The sequence below is a fragment of the Penicillium maclennaniae genome, assembly GCF_028827695.1.
Source record: "Penicillium maclennaniae strain IBT 15551 chromosome Unknown utg000005l:1.0-2652337.0:1.0-2654196.0, whole genome shotgun sequence".
NCBI classification, from domain to species: domain Eukaryota; kingdom Fungi; phylum Ascomycota; class Eurotiomycetes; order Eurotiales; family Aspergillaceae; genus Penicillium; species Penicillium maclennaniae.
In genome coordinates this window covers 859,861-869,864 of record NW_026623217.1, presented here as the reverse complement: position 1 = coordinate 869,864, position 10,004 = coordinate 859,861, and the positions used below count along the sequence as shown (strand labels likewise).

At 52.2% G+C, this 10,004-nt stretch overlaps 5 protein-coding genes across 5 annotated transcripts; 2 read left to right on the top strand and 3 right to left on the bottom strand.

Moving 5' to 3' along the window:
* Positions 1-190: 190 nt before the first annotated feature.
* On the bottom strand, positions 191-2,140 carry N7477_005560 (WD40 repeat domain-containing protein; the record flags this gene model as incomplete). The annotated part of the gene is made up of 3 exons (XM_056967223.1): positions 191-1,921; positions 1,980-2,068; positions 2,125-2,140. The coding sequence occupies 3 exons, from the start codon at positions 2,138-2,140 to the stop codon at positions 191-193; spliced, it is 1,836 nt and encodes a 611-aa protein (XP_056821977.1).
* Positions 2,141-2,488: 348 nt separating this feature from the next.
* N7477_005559 (mitochondrial 37S ribosomal protein bS18m) lies at positions 2,489-3,265 on the bottom strand (the record flags this gene model as incomplete). The annotated part of the gene is made up of 3 exons (XM_056967222.1): positions 2,489-2,692; positions 2,811-3,046; positions 3,139-3,265. 3 exons carry the CDS (start codon positions 3,263-3,265, stop codon positions 2,489-2,491), a joined length of 567 nt encoding a protein of 188 aa, XP_056821976.1.
* Positions 3,266-3,385: 120 nt separating this feature from the next.
* On the top strand, positions 3,386-5,924 carry N7477_005558 (uncharacterized protein; the record flags this gene model as incomplete). The annotated part of the gene is made up of 3 exons (XM_056967221.1): positions 3,386-3,567; positions 3,627-5,705; positions 5,756-5,924. The coding sequence occupies 3 exons, from the start codon at positions 3,386-3,388 to the stop codon at positions 5,922-5,924; spliced, it is 2,430 nt and encodes an 809-aa protein (XP_056821975.1).
* Positions 5,925-6,427: 503 nt separating this feature from the next.
* On the top strand, positions 6,428-6,838 carry N7477_005557 (putative integral membrane protein; the record flags this gene model as incomplete). Its single annotated transcript, XM_056967220.1, has 1 exon — positions 6,428-6,838. The coding sequence occupies one exon, from the start codon at positions 6,428-6,430 to the stop codon at positions 6,836-6,838; it is 411 nt and encodes a 136-aa protein (XP_056821974.1).
* Positions 6,839-7,185: 347 nt separating this feature from the next.
* On the bottom strand, positions 7,186-9,464 carry N7477_005556 (threonine/serine exporter family protein; the record flags this gene model as incomplete). The annotated part of the gene is made up of 2 exons (XM_056967219.1): positions 7,186-8,379; positions 8,433-9,464. 2 exons carry the CDS (start codon positions 9,462-9,464, stop codon positions 7,186-7,188), a joined length of 2,226 nt encoding a protein of 741 aa, XP_056821973.1.
* Positions 9,465-10,004: the final 540 nt, after the last annotated feature.

Genomic DNA, 10,004 nt, shown 5'->3' with positions numbered 1-10,004 from the left:
TCTGTCTTAATTGGAACTTAGGCAAGGGTGCAGAAACATGCTGTGTGGGTGCTGGCACAGACACTTTTTGCGGCCACATCCCTGCTCCGCCTTTCCCACCCATTCTGTTTACTCTATCTTTGTATATTTTCAACTCCTTAAATTCATCTATTCTGCTTGCCTTTCAGGTACATCCAATCGTACAAGCCATCTATTTGAGACCTTCCACTTTCCACACCTTCACAGCGGCGTCAGCGCCTGCCGATGCGATCTTGAAGCCTCCGGCGATCCACGCCACGCCGTTCACGCCCTCTTTGTGGGCGTTCTTGAGCTCCAGCCAATCGCCAGGCTTCGCCAAGTTCCAGATGAAGATGTTGGTATCCAGCGATCCACTCACCACGTGGGTGCCCTCGTTGTTCCAGGCGAGTGATGTGATGCGCGCTGTGTGAGCAGTCCATCGATCCGTGAGCAGACTGCCGTCAGCAACCTTGAAGACCAGGACGCGTCCCTTCTGATCACCAACCGCCAAAAGGGAAGCATCCGGTGAGAAAGCAAGCGTAGAAACTGGGTTACGAGAGGCCTTGATGTCGGTTTTGGATGAGAGGCTCGAGCTGGAGATGCTGCAAATCTGGACGGATCCGTCCTCGCCACCAACAGCAGCCATCGCTCCGTGGGCCGCAACATTCGTCACCGGGAAGTTAGTCTTGTACTCTCCGGTCTTCTTGCCGTCCTGGAAAATTTCAACGGCCTCGGCCGCCGCGACCAGCACAGTCGAGTCAGCCGCGGCAGCACCTTTAGGTTGACCAGTAAGTTTGGATGAGCTGCCAGTGTAAGTCTTGGCTGAGGCATCGATCGAGCGAATAGTGTCGTCCCAGCCGACACTGTAGATTCTTCCTGCACCCTCCGATGTCGGGGCCAGGCCAGCAACGTAACCGGGATGGCCCTCTCCTTCAATCTCACCAGCGGTACCAGAAGTAACGTCCCAGGTGCAGACACGGCCCTCGAAGCTTCCGGTCCACAGTGTCTCCTTATCCTCCAGGGCAGACCGGTTCAAAGACGTGATGCTCTTCTGGTGACCCTGGATAACCTGCCGGGGCTTAGGGGTGCCCTCAACCAGATAGTTCAGGTCGCCACTAAGAGACAAACTGATCAGAAGGTTGTCGCTTCTGCCCGGAGGCCAAACGACACCAACTTGCTGGTCACGGACAGCCATAGCACCGTCTTCGCCCAGAGTCCAGCTCTGTGTTGACTTGCCAGCTTCCACATCCCAGATCTTAACAGTTCGGTCAGCGCTGGCGGTCACAAATTTCTTGGAGTCTTTCGACCAAGAAACACCGAAAATACTGCCATTGTGCTGTCCTTCGCCAATCTGACCTTTGGTCTCTCCCGTCTTGCCATCGTAGAGCCAGATCTTGCGGTCTCCACCTACACTGACCAGATTTGAGCCATCCGGACTGAAACCAACTCCATAGATGTAATTGGTATGCTTATCCGGAACTCCCATGTTGAACTTGAAAGGCGCTCCGTGGTAGAAGACCAGCTTCTTGTCGTCACCGGCCGTGGCCGCGCGAAGAGGTCGCTGTTGCCTGATGGACACCGAGTTGATCTGTTGCGTGTGACCATAGATCTCTCCGACAGTGTTTCCGCTATCCCAGGTAATGCAGTGTCCAAATCGTTGCTTTCCATCGCCAACGGCAATAATGCGCTGCGAATCGCCATCCCAGGCCAGGTCGTTGATGCGGCCATTGACAATGCTGTATTCTCCCTTGGTTATACCCTCTCCAACGCAATCCCACACTCTCACAGTACCGGTGGCGTCACCACTGGCGACATAGAATCCGGATGGGGAGAACCGAGCGACGGTTGTTTGGGATTTGTGCTCGGTGTACTGTCTGGCGGTCGCGGGGTCGTCGATCGAGCGCAGGAAGATAGATTTGTTTGACTACGATGACTCGACTTAGCAATGGTTATATGTGATGTATTCAATGGGGGGATCGTACCGCGTAGGCAAGTCGCTCGCCTTTAGCATCGGACGAAAGCTGCGTGGGTTGACCGCGGGTGGTGGAGGGGCTTGCAGCCCAGATGGACTCTGCGCGGGGTAAATTAGATCAATTGAGAAAACGGTTTCAAGTAAATGAGCCATACCGTTTGTGATTGACATGGGTGTAAGTGTGTTCAAGGTGAGATGTGAGAAAGAGAGAGGGATGAGGAGGGAAGGGAGTTGTTTAGGCGGGGCTGCGCTTCAGCCTAGCAATATAGCTCCAGGCATCACATACGGAACGTACACTTCTAACCACATATCTGAGAAGTACAAAAAGGATCACAATGTTTTTGAAGAACGATATATAGCAGAGTGAAGCCCTAGGGGACGACTTTGTCGATGAAAGATAAGCTAGATTTGCGCTGAGTAATAATACATGGAACTGAGTCCCTCAAATCGGGCTCAGTGGTCTATACAGGAACGCCATGGCCAATTTCAACGGTCTGTAATGAGTGAAATGATTCATTCTTAGAAATTGCCGCCCTCGAGCTTAGAGCGGAGTTCCGTGGCCAGGATCTCGGGGTGTCGGTGGACAGATGGCATGAGGCCGAGGCCCATGGCTCTGCGGATGGCCTTGGCGATCTTTCGCTGGTTCACAGGTCGCAGACCAGTCTGGTCTCGGTGTCGGATGCGGCCCAGAGCAGACACGTACTCAGACATGACGGAGAAGTTCTGCGGAGGGAATCAATGTCAGCAATTGATCTCCAATTACGAGTTAATTTCTCTTTTTTGATTGATGATGCGCTTCTCATCCCTCTTAATATGGACATTGTGTATCGGATTAACGTACTCTGTAAAGGTGCAATGGATTCAGATTCAAGGCATCGAAAGCATCCGTCGAGGGACTCTTGCGCTTGCCCCATTTCTTCATCTCGGCCGGGCTAAGATCGTGAGGAGCGTAGATATCACCAGCCTTCCACTCTCGAGTCTGGAACTTCTCTAGCGCTCGGCTCTCTCCTTGCGCCTTCTGGTCCTCGAGGAATCGCAAGCGGTTCGGTAATCGGCGTCGGTGCTGGACTTTTGAGGCTAGTTCAAACTTTCAGCTATAGGTTCAGGTAAAAGAAAAATTTGACTAGAGCCAAAGTTCTAGGGTGTCAAAGGCCGGACTTTCCACGTACTCTGTGAAGATGTGGCTCGTTGGGACGTGAAAGCGCTCATGGCCGCCGTCGAGCTCCAGCGACAAGCTGATGGCATGACATTCGCGACGCTGCGCAGCAGCGGAGATGAGAATAGGTTCACAGACATTGCGATAGATGAAGATCGCGGTGTCGTGGTGATGTGGAGGAGACCAGGATCGAAGCGGATCTTTTTTCGCCAGTGCCAAGACTTGGACCGCCTACTCCGCGTCACGAAACTTTCGAAAGCATGAAGCTCCACGACCTCTTTAATTCTATCCCTGATAGCGGCGGCTTTCATCGCCCAGCATGCAGTCTCATCTCACGAGAAGAGTTTTTCGCGCCATCATCAATAACGAACCGCTGCATTTCTCGAGATGTCGTCAAAATCAATTGCTGCATACCATTTCCCCAGCACGAGTACGACCTTGGGTTCCTGTCCTCCAGAATCTATCGCGACGAACTCTCTTTGCTTTTAACTTCAACCCAAGCACTGCAGATGCGGGAGATGGGCAGCCAGCGACCTTGTCTTCGGAAAAGGGTCTACAGCCCATGACCGATCTCAAGCGATCCCTTGAGGACAAAAGCAGAGCTCCGCCAAGCCATACGCTCACAAAAGCTTTCCAACTTTTCTTTGCTACGCGGGTGGAGAATCCTGGAGTCATCAACGGATTCCAGGCTCGGCTTCTGTCTATAACTTGGAGACATCTGAAGGCGCAACAGGGGGAGTTGAATGACCGGGAATTCCAGGATGTCTTCTCGGTCGAGAGCCTTGAGAAAATGCTATTTGTGCTCCAAGAGGCAGAGTGTCTCCCTGAGGCGCGCGCAACTATCCTGAAGATTGCTCGCTATGTCTATGCAGAGCTTCGTGCCGATCATGGATTCGGTGTCGACTCAGTCAGTCGGCCTGCTCTTCTGGCCTATATCAACCTCCTGGCAAGCAATGGCTGTCCCGCAGAGGCTCGACTTGTCATCCTCAATTTCGGTGGTCGATTTAGGGGTGCTAAGCCGTCTCCATGGTTGACCGTTATGAAGGGCTTCGCTATGGCGGATGACAATCGCCAATTGAGGAATATCACTCGAGAATTTGAGAAATACGACATGAGATTTGATCAAGCCTCTCATGAGGAGCTCATTAATCTCCTCATTGAAAAGGGTCAGTTCAAAGCTGTCCAGACGGCCTACGAGTGTCCCATCACAGGTGCCTTGGATCCCTCGACGCCCAACAAGATGGCCGACATAATTGAGCCTTCCATTTCTACGAAGAGGGTCATCATCAAACATGCGATTTTGAACTCCGAGACCAAGTGGGCTGAGCCAATCTTCAACTCACTTCCTCAGGGACCGGTGCCTGAGACTGTAGGCATCACCTTGCTTTGGGAGGCAGCACATGGCAACAATGCGTCTTCGCTTGCCGAGAAAGTCAAGGCGTGGATTGCGATTGATCATCAGATTCAGGGTGCTATCACCATTGCAGACGTGAACAGTCTCATACAGTATGCCAATGCCTCGCGGAACCATGAACTTGCTCCTGGCTTTGTTCGACTGGCGGAACAGTGGGGCCTGGTGCCAGACCAAGAAACCCATCTATTGCAGTTGGAGTCGTATATCCAGGCCGGTGCTGTTGAACAGACTCTGGAGATGCTTGAGCAGCAAATTGATCTTAGCCTCCTGCCCACTGAAAACCTGCCCCTTTGCAATAAATTAATCGCCATGCTGTGTCTGTCAGAGCAAAAGGATGCTCTGTTCGGTCGAATTTCTTCTCTTCTTGATCCCCTCTTTCAGGAAAACGTGCGGCTGGACCCTACCACCGTGGCCGCCTTGACACGCATGCTACTTTATCGTTATGACTGGGAAGCCATATCCGAATTGCTTCGTCCCCGCTTGGGCACCTACGATGACGAAGGAAAGAGTCTTGTCAGGAACGCCATCACGGACTTTATTCTCGATTTAAGCCAGAAGGACGAAGATGTGTGGGATGTGTACGAGCTTTTCAAACTCGCGTTCCCCCAGACTGGGGTTGATGTCCGGACGGAGATCATGTCCAGTTTCTTCGCGCGCAAACGCAGTGATCTTGCCGTTCTGGTATTCGGGCACATGCGTCAGGCCGAAGACCCCAGACGCCGTCCCAAGCCGGATACCTACGCTCGATGCTTCCAGGGTATTGCCCGGAACAGTGACAAGACCAATCTGGAGCTCGTGCACAACATGTTGAAGCTCGACCTGGAGGTCAACCTTACAACCCGGATCCAGAACGGATTGATGCTAGCATATGCGGCCTGCGAGATGCCCGAGAAGAGCATGGAGATCTTTCGCCAGATCCTTGCATCCGACGAAGGGCCGTCAAACAAGACCATCGGGATATTTTTCAAGGTGTGCGAGAAGCACCACAACGGTGCACAGGAGGCCCTGAAGATGCTGCAGAAAGTCAAAAAGGTGGGAATTGAGGTAGATCGCCGGCTCTACACCGGGTATATTGAAGCAGTGGCCGCGCAGTGCGAATTCGACGTGGCCACCACTGCGATCGAATCGATGCAGGCGGAGATCGGGGTTCCCCCCACGAGCACAACGTGAGTGATGTTCCGATCCATGGGTTTTGGCCCATCGCTAACTTGACTAGGATTGGACTCTTCTACAACGCCATTCCATATCAGTATTGGAAGGACCAAGTAGAGGAGTGGGCTGGGCAAAAGTACCCTGAGTTGTGGGCGCATCTGGCCACGATGGAGCGCAGCGAGCATGAAGAGGGCCTCAAGTTCGATGGCATTTCGAATGAAATCTGGGTGTAGATTAAACTATCGTTGTACATTACTTGAATCCTACTCGATCACGGTCCCCACGGAATTCCGACGTGGGCTGTTGGCATCTATTTAGTCCCAAGATCAGATACATAAGCCCCGAATTTTCCCCCGCTTCCATCATACGTTGTCAACCACCCCAAGTTCACCAAATTATTAAATCACCAAATCACCAAATCACCAAATCACCAAATCACCAAATCACCAAATCACCAAATCACCAAATCACCAAATCACCAAATCACCAAATCACCAAATCACCAAATCACCAAATCACCAAATCACCAAATCACCAAATCACCAAATCACCAAATCACCAAATCACCAAATCACCAAATCACCAAATCACCAAATCACCAAATCACCAAATCACCAAATCACCAAATCACCAAATCACCAAATCACCAAATCACCAAATCACCAAATCACCAAATCACCGAATCGCCAAATCACCAAATCACCAAATCACCGAATCGCCAAATCACCAAATCACCATGGCATCAGGACTCATCTTCAATCCAATTCACCTCCTCCACGCGGCGCCCCTCGCAACCAGCACTGCGACACTCGCGCACGCCCTGCTGGAGCTCATCACCAACTCCGCTTTCCTCCAACCCCGGATCCGCCAGCAATCCGAAACAATCCTGCCCACCTGGTACAATAAAGTGTTCGGACGCGCGGTGTGGACCGTCATCACGCTGAACTTGAGCACGATCTCCGCAGCTGCTGCAACGCTTCTGCTGAATCAACGGCGACAGGAATTACAGGCGCCTATATTCTACTGGGCGGGGATGGCCGGTGCGATTGGACACCTGATGTTCGTGCCATTTGTTGCGGGCCCAGTGCAGCGCATTGTTGAGACGACGGGGAGAACGAGTCGACGCATGAGATGGAACAGTGGTTGAGCGTTCATCGGGTGCGCATGGTGGTGGCGGATTTGCCGGCGTGGATTGCGTTTGTGGGGGCTGTTTTGACATTGTAAAATAGTGAATAGTGAATGGTAGATTAGAAACTATGACATATCGACTTAGAAGTATCATCTTGCATGCAAGATAATCAGGACATGAGTGGATGTTGATAAGTGACAAAACCTCGACAATGGATATCCACGCTATGCAAGTTCCAAAATCCAAAGACGCTGAAAGATAAACAGTGAAAAGGGGAAAAAAAAAGAAAGAAACATCCGGTTCGCCGTCCCCTATGTGCAATGTTCATCGTCCAATATGCGCAATCGCGAAAAGCGTCGAAAAGCTTATAAACTGAAAATACCACTCCGCTTCTTTCCATGCGGATAGACAATCAATGCGGAAACAAATAGGCCAACCGAGATACCGATAGCCGTCTGGATCATTCCATAACCCAGTGCAGTCAGGGAATTGCCCGAGTTGGCATTGCTGATAGCCGTCGCATTGCCAGACACCACGGCCTCGGCATACTCCAGACCCTGGAGGATGGAGCCACTAGATGCAAGACCCGACGGCACCAGGGTGAAGATACCCGGTATGATGGCGGCAGCAGCATGACCGTGCCACAAACGACTGTACAAATTGGCGAGGAGACCAATGGTAAAAGCGCCGACGGTGTTAGAGACCTGGCCGGAGCCGAGTTTCTTGGAGCTGAAGTAGTTGGTCACGTAGCCACAGACTCCCAAGATCACAGTCACGGGGACCTGCTTCAGCTTTGCCTGGTTGATGAGGGCGGCGAAGAAACAGAAGAGCGCGACCCAGGGGAAATGCTGAATATATTCGTTGCCCCAATCTGCGACGGCGTTAGGGCATGTTGATTGCGTGGTCGCGTTCTTGTCGATGACGCCGTAGATCGTGGTGCCGACTGTAACGCCATAGCCGAGGAAGAGAGAGTAGATGATCGTGAAGACCATGCGGATAGACCCGGCGTTCATCTGGTGGGATTGCAATTCTAGACTACTGCTGAGGACCGAAAAACCGGGCAAAATCATAGCGATGGACGATTCTGTCAGCGCCGCATAACAGAAGACGTTCTCGCCATTATGCATGATGCTTCCAAATGCACGGGCTAGGAATGAGGTCAAGATGGCTGCTGATACTTCCAGCACGTTGGAATACGTGGCTGATGACGGGGCAAGAATATGTTGCATGAATCCGACCAAAGATCCCAAAAGGAAGATAATAGGAAGGTCGATAGGGCGAGCGGAAAAGGAGTAGGGACCAACAGCGACACTGGCAAGGCCAGTCAACAGGACTAACAACCAACGATTGTAGCGTGGTTTGCGCTGCATAATCTGATCCAGGTCGTTGGTGGCATCCTCGAGACTCAGTACGTCATGGACCACATTCTTGTAGACATTGTGAGTCTCCGCGAGACGCGACAAGTCCAGCCCCTGGACGACCCGAATGATCTTCACCTCGGCGGTGCGAGTCAAGGGATCGTCAAAGGACATGAACATGCAACCGGGGATGTACATGAACTGGGCATTGACATCCAGCACGTTGGAGGTCATCATCATGTACTCCTCGAGACGGTGAGTCGGGGCCCATACTTCATCAAGGCACGACAAAGTTGCATGATGTATTGTTGGCGAGCCAGGATCGCGGCAATGTGCACCTTGAGCTTGACGTCCTTGGCACTCTTGCGCCTTTGCTTCTTGCGTTCCTTGTAATTCATAGTACCCGGTCCCTGTGCCCCGGGCACCCCAACTCGGCCCATATCCATCGAGGCCTGAATCAAAGATGAAGTATAGTGATGACCTGACTCCTTTCTTTTATGCTTCGTTGGCTGGGGCAGCTTCTTCAGCATAGGAATGCTGGCCTTGCTGTCGTTGTCCACTCCATTCTTGTACCATTTGACTTTCTCCTTCTTGCCATTGAGGGCATTCGTTCCACTGGGCGTGGTCGTCCCCGTTCCCGTTCCCGATTCCGTTCCGTAGTTGGTTGCAGGAACCGTCTCGATTTCAGGGTCGGTGTCTGTTGTACTGGAAGCCACGCTGATCCTGCTCGCCGCACCAACCTGATTGGCATACACTCGGAGTAACTGCGAAAGGAGACCTCCGTTCACGGGAGTGGAGGCTTCACTCTCGCCGGGAGTCGTCATGCCAGTCGTTGTGCCAGAGCGCACCTCCTCCCTCGCACGACGGTTGCTGGCGATATGCGGCAGACCCAGCTGCCTCACCAGGTCCTGGGCCTGCGAGTTGTGATCGAAGCCTTGCAGGCGAGCTTCTTCGCCGTTGGCCTGGCGAGCCTCGAAACTTTTGATATCGTCTGTTGCTCCATAGTATTCCGGTGACCAAGAGGCCTCGACGCCCTCTGCTTGTCTTTCATGAGGACGACCCAAACTATCGGCTATCGTGGCGGTTCTTTGTCGAATGCGTTGGCTGACAGTCCTCCATCGACTGGGGATAGAAGGAGCAATTGGGTTTGCGGTCGTTTCCTCTCGGACCGAAGTCTCTTGAGTTTCAGAATTCACGGCAGTATTGTCGGTATTTTCCCGGTTGATCTTCACCTGTCCTGCGGAACTCTCCGAGGAGAGACCAGGAGACCTTTCTTTCTCGGACATCTATGTAGCCGGAGAAGACGGACCCCACAGACGGCTGAACTTCATCCTGGGGAAGAAGAACAGAAGCCAGGGGGGGGAAGGGGACACCAAGGGGTTTTGTTTCTAGAAAGGCCGGACTCTTCTCCATCAGACCCACGTCGCTAATGTGGGTTGAAGTCATGACTGGATCGGAACGCGTTAGGCGTGGCGTTTGGTCTTTGATGGGACCTAAATAGAGGAGAGGGGAAAAAAAAAAAATCTAAGGCTCGGAAGAGAATACTTTCGACGTTCACTGGACATGCCCCAGTTCAGTGCGTTGCAGTTCCTGGTTCGACCCATGGAACTTGCGTCAGAAACCCCTATAGAAGATGCAGATATGACCTGATCATTGCAATCATTGCGATCATTACGATTCATGACTTGTTCATAAAATGGACAACCTTCGGGGACAGCGACTAATGCACGCTAGGGTTTCACTAGAGAGCCGTCCATTTCCGCTGTGTCTTCAATCTATTGGCAATTTCCTCGGAACTTGGTTCTGGATTTGACCCACATGGCACA